The sequence below is a fragment of the Vigna umbellata genome, chromosome 1, assembly GCF_029865625.1.
Source record: "Vigna umbellata cultivar VRB3 chromosome 1, Vumbellata_1.0, whole genome shotgun sequence".
Taxonomy (NCBI): domain Eukaryota; kingdom Viridiplantae; phylum Streptophyta; class Magnoliopsida; order Fabales; family Fabaceae; genus Vigna; species Vigna umbellata.
In genome coordinates, this window is record NC_142165.1 from 1,212,372 (window position 1) to 1,237,682 (window position 25,311).

The 25,311-nt window shown below is 35.1% G+C and overlaps 1 protein-coding gene across 1 annotated transcript; it reads right to left on the bottom strand.

Moving 5' to 3' along the window:
* LOC124829307 (DNA mismatch repair protein MutS, type 2) lies at positions 1–24,369 on the bottom strand. Its single transcript, XM_088091360.1, has 22 exons — positions 24,041–24,369; positions 22,799–22,927; positions 22,503–22,670; positions 22,340–22,423; positions 22,035–22,085; positions 14,120–14,176; positions 13,956–14,038; positions 13,716–13,839; positions 13,580–13,639; positions 11,769–12,011; positions 10,912–11,056; positions 9,761–9,888; positions 9,440–9,487; positions 9,223–9,353; positions 6,268–6,350; positions 4,981–5,084; positions 3,455–3,525; positions 2,437–2,747; positions 2,030–2,220; positions 828–997; positions 653–737; positions 1–490 (listed from the first exon to the last, which is right to left on the bottom strand). The coding sequence occupies exons 1-19, from the start codon at positions 24,236–24,238 to the stop codon at positions 2,063–2,065; spliced, it is 2,376 nt and encodes a 791-aa protein (XP_087947486.1). The 5' UTR covers positions 24,239–24,369; the 3' UTR covers positions 1–490; positions 653–737; positions 828–997; positions 2,030–2,062.
* Positions 24,370–25,311: the final 942 nt, after the last annotated feature.

Consider the following 25,311-nt stretch of genomic DNA (forward strand, 5'->3'; position numbering starts at 1 on the left):
GGCAATAAACTACAATAATTACATATGTTTGGACATGCATTTGAGAATGTAAAATCACTTCTATTTCTTAAAAAGAACAAAAAGAAACTTCACTAGGTTGCTTATGAAAAAAACTGCATTTCATACATTTTGATGCAGAAACAAACACCCTACACAAAACTGTGTTGGAAAAAAGAAAACTAGTTTTGTACATCAACCTTGTGTTTTTACCACACTCAATCTTTCTAAGCCACAAGGGTGGGGCTAGTGGTTGGGGAATCGAGATGATTTGTACAAGATCCTAGATTCTGACTTGGTTATCGCCATTGTACTATAGCAGATAAAAAAGCGTTTCTACAGTCACGCCATGATCCCCTTTCAGAAATTGATTTTGTAAGGAGGGCGTGGAAGGTGTTTTTCAGTTAAAGGAATCCAATCACATAATTGGAATCCGGTAGAATCTTCTTCAAGAGAGTAGGGACATTCCATCTCCATCAGTGTCAAAAAAGGCCTAAAATAGACAATACAAAACAAAGGGGTTCATTTCTATAGATAATACGATCAGCAGTACCAAAAATAAATCGCACCTAACAAAATAAGAGGGCTCATTTCAATATAAAGTGAAAAGAAACAAAGGGTAGAATACCGTAAACTTTTTGTTTTCTATGAATACCTGTCACTGTTCTTTCCACCAAGCAAGCACCATGTGATGTTCACAACTTCAACTGAATAGCTTGTTTTCTTCTTTATTTCACAGTCTGACAACGAGACAAAACCATAAACAGTTGAAGTTGCTTAAATTGCAGATCAGTCAATAGAATTTTGTATGCATCATCAAGAAAATGTACCTTGCATAATTAGCACGCCAACTATTTGCACAGCTGATGACATTGCAAAACTGTATTGTTTGACACATCCGGCTAAATCTAGGAACTGAAGTTTCTGATATTGAAAATCCCCCCACCTTTTTTTCCTCTAACGCCACATCGTATGATAGCACTTTCAATGCACATTTTCCCTTTTCAAGGGCATACAAATAAGTTAAACATATATTTTGGACTTCTAGAGGGTAAGGGTTGTTAAAGATGAAAAATAAAAATAATAAAACCGTTTGGGTGTCGCAGTCTATGATCAAATTGTCTAGTGTTCTCTTCTTACATATATATTCTTCTAATAAGTTAAAAGTTAACATTTAGTACAAGATGGATGCACTTGTGTAAAGGATTCTCATGTGAGATACCATACTAGAGATGCAATACAAAACTATTCATGTTTCTTCGGTTAATAGCAAAAACATTCGGGATTGCTGCTGGTTCATCACAGAAAAGGGTGGCTATATAGATCCAAATTTTTGAACCCATACTTAAGTGTGCAGACTTTACAGATAACAAACTCGTTTTTGGAAATCAGCATAATTATAATCAGTTTACAGGCTCGGTCTGTTAAACCCGTGGACTTGATATTGCAGCATTTTAGATGAAAATATTACATAAGTAATAAACTAAAAAAGGAAATTTTGTTGAGTTTAGTAGATTTTAGTTTGACTTGATAGATTTTAATGTAGTAGATATTAGTTTGATATATTTTATCCTAACAAAGGAAAGAAAAAATAAACAAATTTCTTTTAAATTGATATATTTTTCAATTTTTCGGATTATCATTGAGTCTATGGACTAGTCTGTTTATCAAGGGACTTTTGTGGCGATCCAATACAAAAAAAAATGAAGGCCATTTATTTCAAAGATCAGACTTATCTGGTTCATTTAAAACATGGGATCCACTGGTTCTTAAGTGGGCCAGACTGGTCTCCTTACCCACCTCTAATCAAGGGATGGAGTAAGGCCCAAGGCCCCGTCTATACTTAGTTGCACAACAAAATGTGCTGATTTCTAAAATAAAAATTATAAAAAATCAACTTTTAATTCTCGAAACTTGATGCTGCATAATTTCTATTAATATATGGACTTTCATGTGGTGCAGGGTGGTTATTATTACTATGCAGTTAGAAAAAGACACACCATATGATCCTACGCAAACAGAAAAGACTTACTCATTTATGACATTGGTCATGGTTTCCCTACTTCTATGATCTCTGAACGTCAGTTAGTTTCAGCTTCAACTTCATGATTCCAGCTTGAACTACAATTTCTCCTTTGGATGAATCTACTTCTAAAACCGTCACTTTTTTCCCAAGGGAAGAGATATGAACACTATCACCAACCTTGGGAGGCTTAGATTTATCTGCAAGATCAATAAGGTGAATGACATTTGCATCAATATTTCTATGATTCTAATCCTCACTCTAAGACTAGACAGCATAACTTTACCGTGTGCTATCAGCAGGTAAAAATAAACTAGAGCAGTACTCTTAATTCAGATGCAAGAAATTAAATATATTAACTCATTGCAGTTAGGTTTCCTTCTATACCCCTCATGTTTCATTATCTTTGTACATACCTGAACCTGATGATGATTGACTAAAAACTTTTACGGCAGCTGTATTTCTATCAGCAACAACAGATTGTCTGTTATTTGCTGCAGTTTGGCTTTTGTTGGTTGCTGATAAATGAGAGCTGCTAATAGTTTTAGTGTTCTGTGGAGGTTGCTTAGCTGATACATCCAACTCCCTCACTTTCTTGTGAAGGATGGATCTTGCCATTGCCGCAGCCTCGGATACATCTCTCATCTTCTTTAATTGTATATCAGTAGTATGTTTCACAATCTTCCTTCTGGTGTTCAATAGACTATTGTAAAGTCCTCTGGAGTGCCTACGGTTACAAACAAAAAGAAAACACTAAGAAAATTACCAATTAAAAACTTACATAAGTCGATTCTAAATGGTTTGTGCACAATTAGTCATAATACAAGTATGGGAAGATGATATCCTCATTTTCCTCATTTTTGCAATCTGATTAGACCCTACTAAAGAATCTGAATAAGTTTACTAGGATTATATTTCCATAATAAAATTTTTTGAATGGATTATCTACGAGTAATACTAATATATAACACAGACTCTTGCATATATTACTAATTACTAACAATTACTGTTACTAAATATATGATTGGTTCAATGCTCAAATAAATGAATCCTTCATCGTTAACCAACATTTCCATCCATTGCATAGAAGAGAACCCAGGTTAACAAAACCTACAGGTGGTTAGTCTAACAAATTCTCCCCAATTATTAAAACAGAGAGATGGAAGCCTTATTACAACCATTGACAATTCTGATAATAACTAAAGAAAAAGAATATTAACAGTCCACAACTAAAGCAAGATGTAAATACGATTGCCTGATCCATTTTTCCTTGAATGCATTAACAACTGAATGAGCTTACTCCAATATTAGATACAGAAATAAGTGCCCATGTTGTAATCAGGAAATGACCTCTCTTTTAAATATTGCATGAAATACAAATACGGGGATAAAGCATGCAATGAATTTAATATTTTTTAAAGCAAAGAGTCTCACATCAGATAATTACGCGCTTCATCCATCAGCTCTTGGTAATTTTGTTTCAACCTTTCCATATCAGTTATTACCTAGATGAAAAATAAACTACGTTAAAACAACTATAATATTTGCAATACATTAATAGTGTGTTTGAATAGGCAATTAATAGGGTAATTCATTTTTTTAAAGAATTTGAAATGCTTTATGGTAAAATACGCTGTCTGGGTACGGAATTCAAAAGAAATTGAATTTCCATTAAAGTAATTGGATTGTTTAAAGTTATATAATTTCAAATTCCACTTTACTCTTCGAATTATCCCCTCAGCCCAATTTTGGTTTTGGACATCATCCATTTGACTAAGATTGAGAGATTGTCGAGATAACTACTTTTTGGTTGATGTCGACCTGGGTTTTTCTTATTGAGGTTACTAGGAGTTGTTTTATGATTTAAGTTGTTAGAACGTTTTTTTTATAAACCATTATTATTTCTTGCTTGACATTAGTTAGAGTTTTCCTTGGCTAATATTAGAGAGACTAACTTATTATGGTTGTGAATTAATTTTTTTTTCAATTGATATTGTTAGAAGTCTCACTAGAGATAAAGAGATTCCATAGTATATAAGTGGATACAAACCTCACTTTACAATCTGATTTTGTAGGGTTGAATTAGGTTTAAAGTCCACTTCTTAACATGGTATCAGGGCTATGGGTTAAAACCTATTTTAGCAAAAATAAGTAGGTGAAAATCTCACCTTACTTCTTAACAAATGTCTATTGTCATTATTTTTTTTGGTTAATGTTTGCAGTGATTTTTTTATCAACAAATATGTTATTTTGTTATCAATAGTTTGTTATTTTTTTTCCCTAATGTTAACTGGAAAGTTTTCAGCAAACATTAATTAGGATTTCTTTTTTACCAATGTTGATTGGAGAAATTTTCCACTTGACATTGATAAAAAAGTTGACACAAAACCCCAATCATCATCAACTTTGCAAAAAATAATTTTGACTGATTTCAGCCTAAATTGTATTCGACATAAACTGAAAACAATATTGGTTAATATTAATCAAGGAAAAGTTTTACGACTATCAGTTAAATAAACCTTGACGAAGTTTGACCAAAAAATAACATCAACTAAAATTGACTGCAAAAGATAATCAATTTTGATATATTTTAATTTTTAACAATTATTTGATATATAAATAATTTTTGTATTTGGTGGTACTTGAAATACTCTATTCAAAGAAGGCAATTAATATTCAGGAAATTGAATTGAGTTATCCAAACAAAACATTTTTAAAATGAAACAATTTGAAGGGAGATCAATTCAAATTCAATCTATTTGAATATCTTAAAAATTGGGAAATTTCTTATCCAAATACAAGGTAAAAAAATTAGAATTAATAATGTGGTAAATATATGGAGGCAATTCATTACTTGAATTTAAAACAATAATATAAATAAACATCATGCTCTTAGAATATCATACACAACCATTTCCAAATAATAAATATAATTAAGATATATCTCAGAGTACTCATACCTCATCTATCTCTGCACTAGCAGAACCATATAACTTACGAGCAGTATCTACAACAACAGATGGTAGTCCCAACCTCTCAGCTATATTTATTGCATTTGAGCGCCCTACAATGAAAATCTCTTTTCGAGTTATACACATTAAGTGTCTACTACATCTTACCACATTTCAAATGGTCCATTGAATATGCAACTTCCTGTTTAGAACATAAAATTTAAACCAGAAACTGGTCCATCAGCTGGTATGGTCCAGCCTTCCAAATCATTAGCAAACTGACAATTGAAGTGCAGTACTAGGTACAAACCATCCTGAGTATTACGAAGTGGTCATCATTTGATCCATAATCAATTAAAACTTTAGTTTAAAAACCATCAGTTGAATCTCTGAGACAGATGTAAGTCGTTCTGAACTGTAAGAACCACTCATGTTTTAATTGATGACCACTTCACGCTTTATTTCATCCTGCTAGAATCTTGTAAATATAGTAGCGGTGGATATTAGGATTTATTAGATTGATTCTATATTAAAGTCAAGATATTGTTACTTTTATAGAAGACTGTTCCCGTTGCATGTGATTATATTCAATTAAAGATGTTCAAAATTATTTTCTACTTATCAATCCCTTTTTAATGAAATCAACAATCAATTTGGTGTCCCTATTCACACTTTACAAAGTGGTAATGTACACGAGTACTTGTCTGTAAGACCTTTATAGTGTTCATGAACATCTTGTCCTTATACCCAAACAAAGTGGGGTTGTTGAATGCAAAAGCAACTCATGCTCCATGTAACAAAAGCAATTCACGATTTTATGTAGGAATGAATTCAGTAGTGATAGTAAGACGAGATTTGTAGCTCAACCCACTTAACCATAACCAGGTGTCGAATACCAACTGGAATAGTTAGAGCTGTCCATCTTCTCAATATAAACAATGTTGTAAGAAAAGATGGGAGAATCTATTCTGGAGGTTGATGAGATGTTGGAAGACATTCCTTTCTAGAGAGTTAGAAGAAAAAAAAGGGAAAAGTAACACAAACATACACAAAAAGGAGATGAATCCAAACATAGCATCTCGTTTTGTTCTGACAGAGTTTGTGGCATACTGAATAATAGAAGGAATATTTGTTGTATGTTTGGTCCTATTCTTTTCTTTTCTGACAGAGGATCGTAACACAAACATACACACAAAGGAGATGAATCCAAACATACAACAGGATATTAGAAAACAAGTGAAAGGCATAAACAAATTTGAATTCATTTTCATTATGCATGAGTCAGAGAGTGCTTACCTGGAACACCCCACAGAATCTTGTAAGTTGGCTTCAAATTCACTTCATCAAACTCCATACATGCATTTTCAAAGGCTTCATCACTGCTCATGAATAAAAGTCAAATGCCAAAGCAGAACTAGAGATCACGATTTTGTACTTTTCATGAGAATACAAGTAAAAGGATCATATATTTTAAACGCATTGAAGAAAAGATGCATAGAAAACAAACATCCGAACAATGGATTTAAATTAAATCTGATCCATTTATACAGAAGTTCAGAATTATCAGTGAATTATTCATGTAATTAGCAGATCATTAGCATAAAAAATATTCTCAATATCTCATAGTAATTAATTAGGAAAAGAAAAACTTTAGAATATTCTTATTATTCATTTTAGTATATTTTTATTTCCTTTTTTAAAGGTTTTGTTTATTACAAATAGAGACGCTGAGAATGTAATTATTGTGATGGTTATCAATAGAATAATTCTTTACTTTCTTACATAATTCACGTTGGTATTAGAGCTCTCAATCTTGGGAGCTTTGATTCCTCTGCCTCGTTATCAACTATCATTGTCGTTGTTCATCATCAATGTTGTCGGAGATTCCACATGAACTAGAGATAAGACAAGTTTATACTATATAAGTGGGTCCAATTAGGCTTAAAGTTCACTTCATGGTATCAGAGCTATGAGTTTGAGCTTATCCTAGCGAGATTTATTGTTTGTTGGGCCTATCGTGCCACCCACTATCAGGCCGCTATCGGACTATCCATTAATGTCTAGTCTCACACTCAAGATGTATATACCTCGGCGTGAGGGGTGTGTGTTGGAAATCCCGCATCGAGTAGAGATAAGGCAAGTTTATAGTATATAAGTGGATGCAAACCTTTTCTTACAAGCCGGTTTTGTAGGGTTCAATTACGCTTAAAGTCCACTTCTTAACAATTGTTAAGGTTGGTGGTGTGCCTCACTCACCGCCTCCATAGATACGGTGGTTGTGACGTTTTGAACACCAAGGGGGTGGTGATGTCTTATTTGATCCTAATTCGGTTCTTTTGAAAAATAGTTTTTTTTTTTTTAGTAATCAAATTGATAAGGGTTGGATTTTTATTATCTCTTTGTCTTGTAATTTTCAATATTTGGTACGAAGGCTTCTAAAGAGGAAATTAACCACTTGAGAAAAAAATGTTGAATCAATGACTAAGTCCTTTATATCATATACTTTACCCATGAAAGGTAAGATTATATTCAATACTATTGACCCTTTGATTTAGGGTGTTTGGATTCTTGATTTAGGAGCAACTAATCACAACTTCTTATTATAGTCAAAATGGTGATAGTGTATGTATAATATGTCAAAATGACTACATAACAACTTATTATAGTTGCAAATGGTGATAGTCTACTGTATTAAAGGATGTTTTATATATCCCACACCTGACCAATAGTCTTATCTCTACACAAAAAGCTTACATAAGATTTGAATTCTTGAATAACTTTTTTCTCTTATTGAGTATATCAAGAACTTGCCATGAGGAAGACCATTTTAATTGCTAAGGAGCAGTGTGCACTATATAGAGTGTGTTATATCTGTTGGAATCCAAGGTCCAAAACAAAACATTGGAATCCAAGGTCCAAAACAAAACATATGTCATAAGCCAACAAGGAACATAAAAAACATGGGAAAATTCCCAAATATGGCTTCATCATAAAAGACTTGGGAATCTCTCCCAAATCGGAAGCTTACAGTGGAAGGAAAAAAGTGTGCCACCTAAACAATTCCTTACACGATCTTGAACAACTCCAGGAGCATGATTTGGTAGATTCACAAAAAAGCAATGGTTTCCTTATGATATAAACAAAACCAAGGAGTTCATACTATATTCACAAAGCACTCCATTACATGTAAACTTACACTACTATTGGTCTATGTTGATGACATGATTATTGGAAAAGATAATGAAACATAGAAACTGGCTTTAAAGGAGAAATTGGCAGCCCAATTTAATATGAAAGACCTAGGAAAATCTAAGTATTTCCTTGGAATATAGGTTGTGTATTAAAAATAAGGGATTCATCTTCCAAAGCAGGATAAACTATATTCTTCTAATGCAAAAGCTGAATTTCAAGCCCTTGCTCAAGGTGTGTGTGTGAAAGATTTTAAATGAAGATCATATTTGATGACCTTAAAATAAGGATTGACATCCTATGTAATTGTATTATGAATAACAAGTCAACCAAGAGCATTGTCCATAGTTCAGTCCAATATGATAAGACCAAATATATTGAAATTGACAAGCATTTCATCAAAAATAATCTTGACAGGGGCCTAGTAGTTACAAATCATGTTCCTGTAGATTGCAAATAACAAACATTTTCAGCAAAGGGCTTCTTCCGTGTAAATTCTAGGATCTTTTAGGCAAGTTGGACATGGTTGATGTTCATCTACCAACTTGAGGGAAAGTGTTGTAACTAGAAGACTATTAGGAGAGAAAGTATTTTTAATATCACCATAGTAATTAGGAAAACATATCTTAAAAATTCCTATTCAATTCAGCACATTTTTATTTCCTTTATTAGAGGTTTTGATTATTCTAGACAGAGATTAAGGGAATGTAATTGGTGTAATGATTATCAATAAAATAATTCTTTATTTTCATCAATAGTTCAAGTATTATAATGGTGCCAATCATTTAAAAAGAATAAAAGAATTTCATTATTATTGACCTTAGTTGTTTAATGATGTGAAATTTCTTATTTGTTGGTTGGGTAAAGTTGCAATGGCAATGAGTCAAATTTAGGTATTTGCACCCTTGAAAAGATGGGTACATCCCAATTAGACTAAAATTTGTTTCCAATAATTTTGATTCTATTTCTTTGTTTATCTTTCTCTATTTTACAGGCGAAGAAAATTCTATGTAGTATATCCAAAATCAATATTTTTAAGTTGTTCTCATTTGTAATGACTACCTGTATTTTAGAGTTTTTAATTCACCATGATGAGTCGTTGCCATAGTTAACAAACAACTATCATGAGCAAAAGATTCCAACAATGACATTCCTAGCGCTGCTCCTTCAAGAGGGTTTGTTCCTGCACCAACCTAACAATTGCAAACAAAGTACTATCCATCACATACGTATATGACATTCCAATTCGAACTGTTAATTACACTCAAAAAATACATGCCTCATCAAGTAGCACTAGCGATTGGCTCGTTGCCTGTGATTTAATATGCTGCAAGATAAAATTAGAAGGCAAAATAAGATTTTCTTTCAAATTTTGAAAATAATTAAGGAAAATTGTCACTCGTTACCATAACCTGAAAATATCAACATTCAAAATTTACTGATAACACTAAACTGAAATGTTTTTAAGTCAATCAATTTAATCATAGCTCTGTTATTATGCATAGAGGTATGAAATATATAAGCAATAACAGAAATTGAAAAACAAAACGAAAGGGTCTTCAGCATTTAAGTTATACATAATTAAAACATTATTACTTACACTTATCTGCTTTAAATGGCCAGAGAACGTAGACAAAGATTGTGATAAGGACTGCTCATCACCAATGTCAGCAAATACAGAATCAAACCAAGGAATTTTTGCAGATTCTGAAGCAAGAACATAGAGACCTGCAACATTGCAGATTCTGAGCATAAAATTCAAATATTTAAACAGAACAAACACAACACTTATTTTATTCAAATATATGATTTCACAAATTAATCCTACATAACGTATTCATGAATAACAATGGTATACTGATAAGTACACCAATACTTGAGGAACTTACCCTAGATATTAAAGGGGAAGAACCAAACACTTAAATATTTTACCAAACATTCCATACTACTTACTCGATGTGAGACTTAAGCACCACATAATACCGAACTTCCTATTAGAGCCTCGTCTCTAATAGGTGATGTCCTGACAACTTTTTACTTGGTGACACTTCACTCAACTTCCTGTTAGTCAGAACTTTCCACTGATCAGAACCCTCCGTAGGTAGCCCTTTTCTGAGACATTGACAACTAGGTCTGAGACTAAGACAAGTTGAAAGACAACCTTTTTCTGTTTCCTTTCTCTCTCTCTCAAGAACTACAATAGTGATTCTCCTATAATTTATTAGGGGTTGATTTCTAATACTCCCCCTCAACCTTGGGAATAAATATTAGCCATTCCCATGTTGCCAACATTAAACTCAACAACATCTTTGTGAGCATCTGCTTCCTATTGCAATGGTAAAGTTGTACCTTGGTGAATAGTAGGTCATGAGTTTATATCAAGAATACTCCTAAAAAACAGGTGGGCGTATAGAGTTTGCTAGCATACACTTATTCTTTTAGAAGGAATATGTTAGCAAGCTATAACTACAAATTTCTTAAAATACACCTAGTACATAAATAGATAACTTATTCCTTTTAAAATATAAGAGGTTGTAAGTTAGTATGATGTATATTTCATGAATGAGAAGACAGTGAATTAATTGAAATTAGATCACAAATCAAATGATTCACTCCCCCTCCAAATTATCATGTCCAGGTTTGAGGAAGATGTCACAGGATATTCATGTCCAGCAAAAAAACCAAACCATGTCAAGAAACCAAAGGTTAAATATCAATAGGCTCTCAATAATTTAAATTAAATGAACATACCTGATTTTGCCATCATAGCAGCCAATCCTACAGTCTTCAAACATATGGTTTTACCACCAGTATTAGGACCAGTTATAACTATAACACGAGTTTTCTTAGACACCAAAAAATCAACTGCTACTGGTAGGGCATTGTCTGTGCCATCCTGACTAGCAGAAGTACTTTATCATGAGTAATCACCAAATGCATGATAAGCACATAAAATAAACACATTCAAAGTTTCAAACAGCATATCAAATGTCCAGAAAAATAAAATAAAATATCATATACATTGGTTTCAGTGGAAGAACCCTAAGGCAATTTCCTAAAACCCCAAGTTACATTTCTCCTCTTTATGATGTATTCTTTTTGTCAAAAATTTTCCTAAAATTTTCTCTTGGGAAGAAAATAAGAGGTAAATGGAAGTAATTGATCAATATAAGCAACAATCAGGAAGACCTTGTTTTTTAAGCCTACCTAGATTGAAAAGCGTGCAATATTACAGACAATCAACACGAATGCCTTTTATCAAAGATTTCCGACCAAGGAATAGAAACCACTCTCCCATCCATTCATCAATAAAACGATAAATAGGGGACACAAATTAATATGAACAAAACAGTGGTTTTCTGTTTTTCAAAATACATTTTCTTAAATGCATCCCCCAATAAAGCACTAACGAAATATATTTTTCATGCGTCACATGTTTAAACACGTTTAGTGTTCATAGGCGTTAGTTGCATCACATATAATCCTAGGGAGATAGTAGTCTTCACTAAGTCTATCAAGAGAGTATAAATTAGTATGTAGTGTTTATCTCCTCTCAAGTCCCCCACCCCCTTTTCTTTAAACTTAACATGTGGCATCTTTGACTTAACTGATGTAGCAAGATTGACGTCCTTTTTGGTCTTCCGCAAATTCTCCCTATGCCTATGGAGCAAAAGAGGATGATAAGCTTTTAAAAGATACAACTTCCATTCCCTTTTTTTGGGTAATGGTCCATAGGAATTTTCATTCCTTCTTGAGAAGGCATCTGTAGTAGAAGCGCTGCTCCTGTCTGGCAAAAATATATGGGGACTTGACCCTCCAAATGAAAGTCCATAAGTAGCACGAGCATTAATCTGCATAATAGGATCCACATTAATGACTGTCTTTTCGAACAATAAGAAAGATTATCATGTCATCAAATATACCTACCAAAGCAAGCTCTTTAGTCTGTAAGCAATTAAGTGGGGTAGCCATGGGGGCACTAAATCCTAAGTTTACACTTACACTAACACTATTATTTTAAGTATAGTCATAAGTAATTTTAAGGGCAATCATAAGTATAGTCAACTCCATTGGACCTCTTAATGTCAGATGCAATAAAAAGTGATCAGAACAAACACAAAATTTGTTCAAAAGCAAAATATTGTGGAATCCTAAAAGCATATGTGGAAACTAAGCCTAGTATAAAAAATTAAAGCTTAAAAAATTGCACAGAAGTTGATAGGATATGAATGTGGGCCTTAGAAGGAAGGGAAGACAATAATAAAATATAGTTCTTAGAGGGGTTAAGGGGTCTGTTAGGACAGTTAGGAAGCAGGGGGTAGGATAACTGTCCTGGTGGGGTGTTATGTTCAGCTTAGGAGGAGTCTTTAAATAGGGAAATGGTTGTCTAGGGAGGGGACGTTTTGAGAGATCATTGTTGACAGGTATTGACCTGTGAAGAGGGTTAAGCCTCTGTTCTCACTTTTCATTCTTTTCTTTGTGTTTTGCGGTGAGAAGAGTTCTTGATTAGGTTCCCAGTTCAGGAACCTATCAGAAGTTGTCTAGTCTCCTAAGTCTTGTTTTTGGTCGTGTTGTCTTTGTCTTTGTCTATGTAAATAGTTAGTTTCGTAGGACATTGGATCCTAGAGCTGGTGACCCATAGGTAAAGCTCGGATTTTAGTTCCTTTCATTTTAGGCTTTTGATATTATGTTGAAAGGATTAGTAACAAATGAAGTGGCGGAAGATGGTATCGCTCTAATACAATGTCACCTAACTCAATCTCATAATCGGTTGTCAGGTAAGGTTTGCACTTACTTATATACTGTGAATCTGCCTTATTTCTAGCTAACATGGGACTTCCAACACACCCCCCTCACACCGAGGCATATACATCTCGTGCGTAAAATTAGATATTAATGGGTGACTAGACATTAACTTAGGCTTAAAGTCCACTTCTTAACATGATATCATATTCAAGTTCAGATCCTAGGACCTGTGGCTTAAGGGACTGTTAAGAAGTAGACTTTAAGTTTAACTCAACCTTACAAAAACCAACTTGTAAGGTGAGGTTTGCACCTACTTATATAATGTGAATCTACCTTATTTCTTTCTAGTCAACGCGAGAACTTCCAGCAAGAAGAAACAAACCAATAAGAAATATAATGAATTCCTTGTGTTGTTTATACACGAGTTTTCTTATTTATAACGAAGAAGAAGTACAATAATAATAAACAAAATTCAATATCTAATAATGGAAAATATGTGGTAAGATATTTCCCATCAAATTATATCATATCTCCCTATTTAATGTAATCAAATCATATTTGTAACATAAACAAAATGAATCTCATAGGTGAATAAGTGCATATGGTGGATTATAAAGAGAGAAAATGAAAAGTAGTGATCCACTTCACTTTAAAAAAACCACTAGGTATTTACCACATCTAGTTGAACCAAACTGTTCAATATCTTTTCAATATCTTCAACGTCCAACTGCATCTGTACACAAATTAAGACATCATATGAGAAGAAAAGAACGTGACCATTAAAATCTTTATAATATGGCATTCATAACCTTTTTGGTTAATGTCAAAAGCACATCTGCTTCAGCCTTTTCCACTGAACTTCTTGCTCGCTGCAACTCATCATTTAAAGGCACAACAGAAAGTGGCTCTATAGTACTTCCAATTCCTGATCCACTGCCAACAAATACTATCTTAAGGAATGGAATTTACGTGTACATACTAGCTTTATTAACAAACATTATTTCATGAACAATAAATGATCAAAGTTATGTTGATAAAATTTTGTGCACCTGGACAATAATAGACCCTTAAAACTTGTCTTTTGTCTAGAATCAACTTTTATGCACCACCTGCCATCTACATTATTCATTTCCTGTTTGATTTGTTACAAAGTCAACACAGAAAGAAACAATTATACGGAAAAGAAATACATGTAGAGTCAAGTGAATCTTACAAGAATTGAGGTTTCACTCCTTTCACTCCTGATTATGTTCTCTATTAGCTGTTTTACCTGAACATAGGAATTAAATAATCATAATGGAATGTATAAAATGAACTCTTATAAAGTAAAATAAACATACATATATTGCATGTCTGACAATATAGATATACTAATACACCATATTACATATTAAGTGTGCGAAAGAATTCACTGCAAAATAACAATAATGTGGAGAAGAGAATATATTTAACAGATATAGAACGGGTTCAATGGTGAGGTATAAATTGGAAGAGGAGAATAGTTCTGTACACTAATTTGGCCTAAAAATCAGGAAAATAATTATTCATATAACTGCTGTAGCTATAAAGAAGGAAAGACATTCTAATTACATCGAGCATTAACAGCATAAATCAGACTGTATTAATCTTGATTGATTTCCATATACAAAAATACCTTGATTCTGGTTTCTTTCCTTAATTTTCAACAATATTATATCAGTATTAACTCCAAATCTGAATTCAACGTTCTCCTAATCAATTTCCACATGTTTTATTCTATCAAGATGCACAAAACCTTTTGCAGTGCTACTGGCAGCTCTATTATTGCATAATAAACTCATTGTATAATTAGTATATGGACCTTAAGCTCTTAAAGCATTCTTTGTATCTATATTCCTTCACAAATTCCACGGGACATAGCTCTGAACACAGCTTCTGCAATACTCATAGCAACAAAAAATTGTGTCTTACATCTTCAAGTAACTAGTTTCTCCCAAACAAATGAGCCGTACCCACAAGTTGACTTTCTGTCAGTCACCGACCCAGCCCAATTTGAATCAGAAAATTTTTCTACATTAGCAGTCGAGTTCTTGATATGAGCCCTCTTCTCGGTGTTTTATCAAGGTATTGTCAGAAACGGTTTACCCCTCTCATGTGTGCCTTGTTGGGCCATTCATGTATGGTCTTACCTTGCTAATAGACTGACCAATGACAATCCAAGTGTATGTTAGATTGACAATCTAAATTTGAAGGAGAACCAAGAAAATTTGTTACCTAGTGATTATTTTTAGGTTCTGAGTATTGATCAGAATCTAGGTTTTGCCTCATAAGTGTGCACATTTCTGCCTCAGTTTTAGTTTTCTTTTTCCTTGAGTGGACTGTTAGTTCTTTATCTTTGAGAGCATTAGAGATATAAATATAAACATTCCGTTATTTAACTGGATGTTAGTTAGATATCTGTTTTAGTGCTATGATCAGTTAGTTACTGTTGCAGCCTCTTGTTGAGCCTATATATGCTCAGCTTGTATCTTCTTTCTCATTCAATGCAATTATAATCCATTCTCTTCCTGCTAACCCTTTCTCTGTTTTCTCTCACCTAAAATTTGGATACCCTATCTAATGAATCAGAATCTAAGTCTCTACCTAAGCCTCCTAATAGTTACTCTATGCAAACACGATCTAAATCCAGTCTTCATAATCCTAAAATTCATCCTTCAGTGTTTTTAATCAGCCTTGTAGTGTTAAAAGGCAATGAATAATCCAAATTGTGTTCCAACTATGAAACAGGAGTATAGTGCTTTAATTCATAACAACACGTGACATCTGGTTTCTTTACCCCCAGACAGAAAAACAAATAACTTACTAACTTCCAGCTGAGTAACTGAATGTTTACATTTATATCTCTAACAGAGAGCATTATGGAGGTACTCCTTACCATTGTTAGTTCTAAGGACTTGAATGTCGACTTGAAACTGGGTTTGGATCATTTAAGGAAATTTTCAAAGGCACTTGAATAGTAGGAGGGAATGAAGAAATATTTTATTAATACAATCCAGCTAGTTACATCCTCAACTCTATATGCAACAATCACATTTTCTTAAAAACATAAATAAAATTTGTTGGAATGAATGTGCAGATTCTAGGAATATTTTTTCATATTATTATACAGAGATATTAGAATATTTTTATCCTACTGATCCCATATATACCACACTCCCCCTAAAGTTCATAAATGAATATAGATAATTTCCAACTTATCTACAAGATATTAGAATCTGCCTGACCGAGTCCTATAGCAAAGATGTTTGCTAACTGTTAGATGTTAAGATGTGTGTTTCTGTTATTTGGGCTTAGTCTCTGTATTAAGTGCATTGGCCCATATCTTACAATATAAATAAACTACCCTATGTGTATGCTAAACACAAGGGATATTTTCTCCCAATCTTCTTTATTTCTCATATGGTATCTAGAGCACAGGAATAGTTCCAGTCAACTCCACGGTCTCCGGCACCCATCACTGCCGCTGTTGTCGCAGTCGCCGCCACTGCCGTCGCCACCGTCGCCACCGTCGCCGCCGCCGCCGCCGCCGGAGTTCCAGAATCGACCGGCGACCACACCATCGGAAGCGTCTCGGCCGGGCGACCACCGTCGCACGAAGATCGCGGCGAACGGACCTCTCACGCGCCTCCACGCGCCGCCGCAAAAGTCGCCGCTGCTGCCGCTGCCGCCGCCCGTGCCGGCGCGTCGCCGGAGCTTTCCGCCGCCGATCAGCACCGCCGTGATCGCCTCCTCGCCCTCTTTCTGGATCTGTGGTCGTTGCGTCAATCGGAGCACTTTGAATTTTTAGGGTTTCCCCCTCTCTATGGCGTCTTCCTCCTCTACAAACACCTCTATTAGTGGCTCATCTTCTGATCCCTCAATATATACCAATTATGTGAATGTACACTTGTCCATTGACAAGTTGGATGGCACGAATTATGCAACATGGGCGTCCGACATCAAACTTTGGTTGAAGAGTCAGGGGTACTTAGATCATCTTACTCAAAATGTGACTACTGCTCCCATAGATGACACTTCCCGCTGGATGAAAATTGATGCTCAGTTATGCATTGTTATAAAGTCCACCATTCACTCCTCATTGAAACAAATGTTTCGATCCTATGAAACATGTTCAGAAGTATGGGCACAAGCGAAGTTGTTGTACACAAATGATACTCAGCGTCTTTATGGTGTTTGTCAGGACCTATTAACTGTTATTGGTCCGCGCAATCCTGGTCCCATGGCAGAATATTTGGGTAAAATTCATGCCCTTCTTCATGACTTTAATGATATATTACCTCCTGCTTCCACTCCTGCTGAAGAATTGGAACAACGATCAAAGTTCTTCATGTTGTTAGCATTATACGGACTCTCTGATGATGTTTCTCATGTCCGTGATCAGATTTTGGGTTCTCCTGTCATACCCAACTTTACTTCTACTTGTTCTGCTCTTTTGCGTATATCGAGCAAACCCGTCACTGAGACATCCCCTCATACTGATGATTCCTCTGTTATGGCTGCTCAACGTGATGATCGAAGTCGGTCTCGCAAGCCAAGTAAAGGACGTCCAAAATGTGACCATTGTGGCAAGTTAGGCCACAAGATTGATAGATGTTATGCTCTCCATGGACGTCCTCCTCGACCTGTAGCAATGGCAAATTCTGATCCACCTCCCCGATCACCGTCTGCAGACCATCCTACTTCATCTAATACCGTAGACAACCCTGCAATCTTTAACGAATTTCTCAGATGGTATGAGGATCATCAGCACTCTGGTTCCACTACATCTGCATCTGTTGCACGTACAGGTACACCTTTTGTTGGTCTAACTCACTCCCTCGGACCTTGGGTCCTTGACTCAGGCGCCACCGATCATATCACTGGTAACAAGTCCTTGTTTTCTTCCTTGTCATGTCCGAATAATTTACCCTCAGTAACAATGGCTGATGGGTCTAGAGTCTCATCTCATGGTATTGGTACTATTAATATTTTTCCATCCATATCCATTGATCATGTACTTTATGTCCCTGGGTCTCCCTTCAACTTATTGTCCATTAGTCGTTTAACTCGTACTCTTAATTGTGTTATTTCATTTACTAAAGATTCTGTTTGGTTGCAGGACCGGAGTTCGAAACACATGATTGGCACAGGATGTGAGTCTCATGGCCTTTATCATCTCCGCCCTTCTCCACATGTTGGCGTAGTCATGGAGTCACCATCCCTTCTTCATGCTCAGTTCGGTCATCCTAGTCTTGCCAAACTACAACAACTTGTCCCGAGGTTGTCCACATTATCAAGTTTGTCGTGTGAGTCTTGTCAGTTAGGGAAGCATACTCGTAGTTCCTTTCCTCGTAGTGTCTCACAACGGGCGTCGTCCCCTTTTTCATTGGTTCATTCTGACATTTGGGGACCTAGTCGTGTTAAGTCCATCTTAGGTTTTCAGTATTTTGTTACTTTTATTGATGACTATTCCAGATGTACTTGGTTGTTTTTAATGAAGAATCGTTCTGAGTTGTTTTCTATTTTCCAATCTTTTTTCAATGAAATAAAAACACAGTTTGGGGTTTCTATTCGAAATTTACGTAGTGATAATGGCCGTGAATACCTTTCTCAACCGTTTAAACAGTTTATGGCTTCTCATGGCATTCTTCACCAAACCTCATGTGCTTATACCCCTCAACAAAATGGGGTGGCTGAGCGCAAGAATAGACACCTTATTGAAACAACTCGTACACTTCTTATTCATGGTCAAGTACCCTCACGTTTTTGGGGTGATGCAGTTCTCACAGCATGTTATCTTATCAACCGCATGCCATCTTCCGTCTTAGATAACAAAATCCCTCATTCTATCTTATTTCCTCAAGACCCTCTGCATCCATTACCTCTTCGAGTTTTTGGGTCTACATGTTTTGTTCATGATTTTAGTCCTGGTCTTGATAAGTTATCTCCTAGGTCTCACAAATGTGTCTTCTTAGGATTTCCACGGTCACAAAAGGGCTATAAGTGTTTTTCCCCTTCCCTCAATCGTCATTTTATCTCTGCTGATGTCACTTTTGATGAGTCTTCTTTTTACTTTTCACATCTATCTTCTAGTTTTGTACCTCTCCCTGTTACTGTTGATATTCCTCTTATATGTGATCCTCCTGGTGATGCTCCACCCATTTTGTCTTCTCCTTCTTTAGACTCTCATTCACCACAGGATCATCCTTCACCTCCACCCCTTCAGGTTTATAGTCGCCGTAATCGTCTCCCTCATGTGTCTCCTCCGGCTCCAGCAACTGAGTCTGACTTGCCTATTGCCCTCCGTAAAGGTATACGCTCTACCCGTAACCCTTCCCCCCATTATATTGTTCTTAATTACCACAGATTATCTCCATCTTTTTATACTTGTCTCTCATCCATTTCTTCTGTGTCAATTCCCAAATCTGTGAGTGATGCCTTAACTCATCCTGGTTGGCATCAAGCTATGATGGATGAATTAAGTGCTTTACAGGAAAGTGGAACTTGGGAGCTTGTCCAATTACCATCTGGAAAGTCTGTTGTTGGTTGCAGGTGGGTGTATGCTATCAAGGTTGGTCCTGATGGCACAATTGATCGTCTGAAAGCTCGACTGGTTGCCAAAGGTTACACACAGATTTTTGGTTTGGATTATGGTGATACTTTTTCTCCAGTGGCAAAAATGACCTCTGTTCGCCTATTCATTGCCATGGCCGCTCTTCGACAATGGCCTCTTTACCAACTTGATGTCAAAAATGCTTTCCTCAATGGTGATTTGCATGAAGAGATTTATATGGAGCAACCGCCTGGCTTTGTTGCTCAGGGGGAGTCATCTGGATTGGTATGTCGTCTTCGCAAATCCTTATATGGCCTAAAACAGTCTCCTCGGGCATGGTTTGGTAAATTCAGTTGTGTTGTTCAACAATTTGGTATGTCTCGCAGTGAAGCGGATCATTCAGTGTTCTATCGTCACTCGAGTGCTGGATGTATCTACTTAATAGTGTATGTCGATGATATTGTTCTCACAGGAAGCGACAATCTTGCATCTCTCAGATGAAACAACACCTTTGTCATCATTTTCAAACCAAAGATCTTGGCAAACTCCGGTACTTTTTGGGTATTGAAGTAGCACAATCCAATGATGGTATTGTCATATCTCAGAGGAAGTATGCGTTAGACATCTTGGAGGAAACAGGGTTAATCAACTGTAAATCTGTTGAGACACCTATGGACCCTAACATCAAACTCCTACCAAATCAGGGGGAGCATTTCTCAGATCCTGAACGGTACAGAAGACTAGTTGGTAAACTAAACTATCTTACTGTTACGTGTCCTGACATTTCCTTCGCAGTTAGTGTGGTGAGTCAATTTCTAAACTCCCCATGTGAAGACCATTGGGATGCAGTTGTTCGCATACTGAAGTATATTAAAAGATCACCTGGAAAAGGTTTGCTATATGGCCCTAACAACGATACAAAAATCGTTTGCTATTCAGATGCTGATTGGGCTGGTTCCCCTTCTGATAGGAGGTCTACTTCTGGATATTGTGTCTCTATTGGTAGCAACCTGATATCTTGGAAAAGTAAGAAGCAAAGTGTTGTGGCAAGGTCCAGTGCAGAAGCAGAATATAGAGCTATGGCATCAGCTACTTGCGAGCTTGTGTGGCTTAAACAATTGCTTAGTGAATTGAAATTTGGAGATGTCACTCACATGATACTTATATGTGATAATCAAGCTGCTCTCCATATTAGCTCTAACCCTGTCTTCCATGAGAGAACCAAACACATTGAAGTTGATTGTCATTTCATTCGAGAAAAAATCATATCCGGAGATATCAAGACTGAGTTTGTTAACTCAAGCAACCAGTTGGCAGACATATTCACTAAGTCCTTACGAGGACCTAGAATTGATTATCTTTGTAACAAGCTTGGAACATATGATTTATATGCTCCAGCTTGAGGGGGATTGTTAGATGTTAAGATGTGTTTTTCTGTTATTTGGGCTTAGTCTATTCTGTATTAAGGACATTGGCCCATATCTTACAATATAAATAAACTACCCTATGTGTATGCTAAACACAAGGGATATTTTCTCCCAATCTTCTTTATTTCTCATACTAACTAAAATCTAGTCCTATAGGAACATGGGTTGTAACCATCATACCTCTGTCAAGATTATCTTTGTTGATGAAGTGCTTATCAATTCCAATATTTTTGGTCCTGTAATGTTGTACTTGATTGTGAGCAATGTTCATGGCTGAATTGTTATCATAGCACAATTGCATAGGTATGTCAACATTTATTTTAAGGTTATCTAATATGATCTTCATCTAGAGTACTTCATACATACCTTGAGCATGGGATCCAAATTCAGCTTCTACACTAGAACAGGATACCCTATTCTATTTTTTTGCTTCCCCATGTCACCAAACTTTCTCCTAGAAATCTACAACACCTAGAGGTAGATTTTTTTGCCAATAATAGAACCTACATAGTCTGCATCAGGAAATATCTTCGGGTTAAAGTGTTGTCTTTTCCTAAAGAGTATTCCCTTTCTTAGGTTTAACTTCAAGTAATGAAGAATTTTGTCAACTGTTTGCATGTGTCTTTCTCTTGGACCATGCATAAATTAGTTTACCACACTAACTGCATAAGTAATATTTCATCTTTTGAGGTTCAACATCCCAACTTACCTATTTCTTTGAGGAGATAAAGTACAAATTCTCTTTTGGGAGATGAGAATTCCATTTTTTGAATAAGTAACCTCTACTCCTAGGAAATACTGAAGTTTTACTTGATCTTTGATTTCAAATTAGGCCACCAAATTTTCATTTAAAGCAAATTATTGTTTCATCGACTCCTACAATAATCATGACATCCACATAGACCAGTAGTGTAAGTTTACCTATAAGAGAGTGCTAATTTTTTTTCTCATTCTATTTTTTATCTAAATACCTGAGATAGCCATAAATAAATCTTTCTGTTGACTAATTTCTTTGTCAAACATTCAAATCTAAATCTCAACTAAAAACTATTAAACTATATACATCTTTGGTGGAGCCAGTATGTACAGAACCAACAGTAATAAAAATAGTAAAAATAAACAAGAGTTACCTTTCTCTCTATCACTTGCACTTGTTGTCGCGAATGTTTAAGGGCTGGACTCTAAGAAGAATATGTGTTTATGTTACAAATTCTTTTGCATAAAGTGAACAATGTAAAACTGACAGTCAGCTGTATGACAAGAAAAGAAAGATGCATAGCTAAAGTATTCTCTTCATTGAAAATGTTTACAAAAGAATGCTAAAAAAAGTTTAAGAAAATCTATGCCACCTCAAACCAAATAAAATGAGTGGCTAACCACTGTCACAATATGCAGAACTACAAAAGGGGAAACTTGAAGAAGACATGAAACAAACCGCAGAGTCCTTAATAGATCCATCTTCATCAACCACTTGCTCTATCACTTTAATTAAGGACCGATTGATGACAAATTCCAATATCTGCAAGCATGTTTAGGTGAGTGAAAAAAGCCAGAAACATTAATTATACATGAATGACACGTTCAAAATCTCCATTTACCAGTTCTGTAAGAGGCATGAAACGACCATGCCAATCTTTGTCTTCCTTAATTGCAGCCTTGAGATCACCCTGCAAAATTTCAGCACACTGCAGAAGAGTGACAATGGCCCGTGCCTCACTGCCACTCACTGGTGTACTTCTCCGGGCATGTTGAATGGCGGTTTTGACCTACAGGAACCTTGATTAGCAACTTGGCAGAAAAGAAAACAGAAAGATGAAGAACTGTTTTGTGTTTAATTGCAAATATTAATATAATAACTATAAAAGGAACCAATTTATACACATTGGTTACTGACCAGCATAGCATCAAGGTGCCCCAAGTGCAATCTGAGAGTGCCATGCCTGTGCATTTCAACAGCAGCATTGGTTTCCTCGAGAAGGGCAAGACTTTCTTCGAAAGTTTGATTCAGAGACCATAGCTGGTCCTGTCACATGAACACACGACATCATAATATGGAATAAGACATGTTTACATATCTAACGTGTACTATATAAGGTGGACGATCGGTACTGGGTGTTGAGGGCGATCCACCGGAGGTGACCAACGCAGCAGTGAATAACCGATCGAAAGACAGTTAATGACATTAATGTGTATTAAAGGTGAGTAACCCCTATATCGTGCGAAAGGAATTTATAGCTAATTAATGGGTAATATCAGCCACATTATACCGGACCGGATATAAAGACGTTAGCGAATGATTAGGCACAAGATTTATTGCATTAAAGGGCATTAAATGACGTCCAATGGACTGGATGATTACAAAACCTATAAATACAGCACTAATGACCAGGTACATTTGATTTTTTCTAATTTGATAGGAGACCTTGGAAGACACCCACTAACTTGAGCGTCAAAGTGTTTCCTTGCAGATCACTCCACTGAACCGATCGGAGAAGGAGATCTAAATCATTTTACACAGGAAGAGAGCAAGCAAATGGAGCAGAGACCAAAATAGGAAAAAGTTGTAATTTCATTATTTAGTTTAGATAGCCTATTTGTTTTACACCAGCAATTATTATTTTTACACCGTGCTCACATTTCAACGTTAAATACGTTCTTGAGGTTAATTTAACACACATTTCACATGCATAATCTATTTGAGCAAAATGAATTCTATCCCAACTTTAAATGTTTGGTTTCATGTTGAGTCATTCAAAATCACGATGAAAATATCAGCTATCGTAATTTTAAGTAAATGTTCACAAAATCAGTCCCATGTTGAAGAATTGTTAATGAATCCAAAATTGATTTTGAGTTGAAGTAACTTTAAGTAGCTTTTGTGTTTAATCAGAGATCGTATATTGAGCTTTTTCTATTCCCTTGCTTCTTCCCTCTAAAATCAATTCTAATCAAAACCAAATTCATTCAATATCAAACTTCTTCCAAAAAGCTCAACAGGCATAAGAAATTAAACGAATACTTGGTCTTGAACTCCAACCAATTAAACATAATATTATTTCATTCATCCATTTGCATAAATTTCAATGGACTCAACTCAACCCAACCAAACACAGGAAAAAAGGCTGAAAAAAGGGACCTTGAGGGCCTGACGACCCAAAGAAGTGGTGGCGAAGGAAGCGACTACATCGCAAAGCTTGTCCCATTCGAGGACTCTGAGGCTGTCATGGTGAATAGAAGCTGAAACCCTTTGCCTTAGCCTTTGCAGATGTCTCTGCTTCCATTTGTTAATGGTGATTACTGGAACAACAGGTATGGTTATTGCGAAAGATAGCATTTTTATGTCAAGGGTATTTCTTCGAACAATTGGGTTCTAAAGATTGCACAGCAATGGTGCTGAGAGGATGAGCAGAGGAAGCAACACCACAACAGTTAGAGCAGGATTACTCATTACAACAACTTTCGCTGGTGAACCAGCTTTGAGAATAAAATATAATACTACCAAAAATTATTAATGATTTAAAAAGATAAAACATGGTTTTGTTTCTCTAAAAAAAATTAAATTTGGTTTTCGTTCGATGAAAAAATTACCCTAATATTTTCTTTTAATTCAGAATTTTTTTTTAGTCTTCAAAATTACTATAGTTAAGATTTGATGACAATGATAAATAGTTGTAAAACATGTCTGTGGACAAAAGTATAATACTTTTGAAAAAAATGGAAGACGAAACTTGAACTTTTTGGAAAAATTAAAAAGAAAAAAACAAAGGATACTTTATCCTAATTTAAAAATATAATATTATAATTAGAAAACTGGTATGTCAGTTTTTAATTATATATTTTTTAAAATAAAGACAAAATGACAAGAGAATTTTTTTAATTTCTTCAATTGGAACAAAGAAAAAGTAAATGGCAGAAAATAAATTCAAAAATAAGATTTTAAGGTCAAAAACTAATTCTAGAGACATGTTAATTAAAATGTACCTTAAAGAAAAAATAGATGTTCTAGTTTTTTGAGATAAAAAATTATTATATTAAATAATTTATTTTAATATATGTATAATAAAAAAGAATATTTGACATCAATATGTTAGGGACAAAATTAATGTAAAAAAATAAAACTTATTTTCACTCAAAACTTTTAAGATAATATATTTATGATTTTTTTATTTATTTACTGTTCACTTTAATCACTTTTACCCAATATAAGATTCGCCTAGAATTTGTAAGTGTGTATGTGTTAGGCATTCTTAATTACAGACTGAAAAATTCATTAAATTAATCTTCATATTTAAGTTTAGCTATTATGTTACCAACATGACATTCAAATAATATTACTATATTTATATTTAGATGGCATAAGACTGTTTTACAGAGTGAAATAAGACTTCGAAAAGGTATATTATAAAG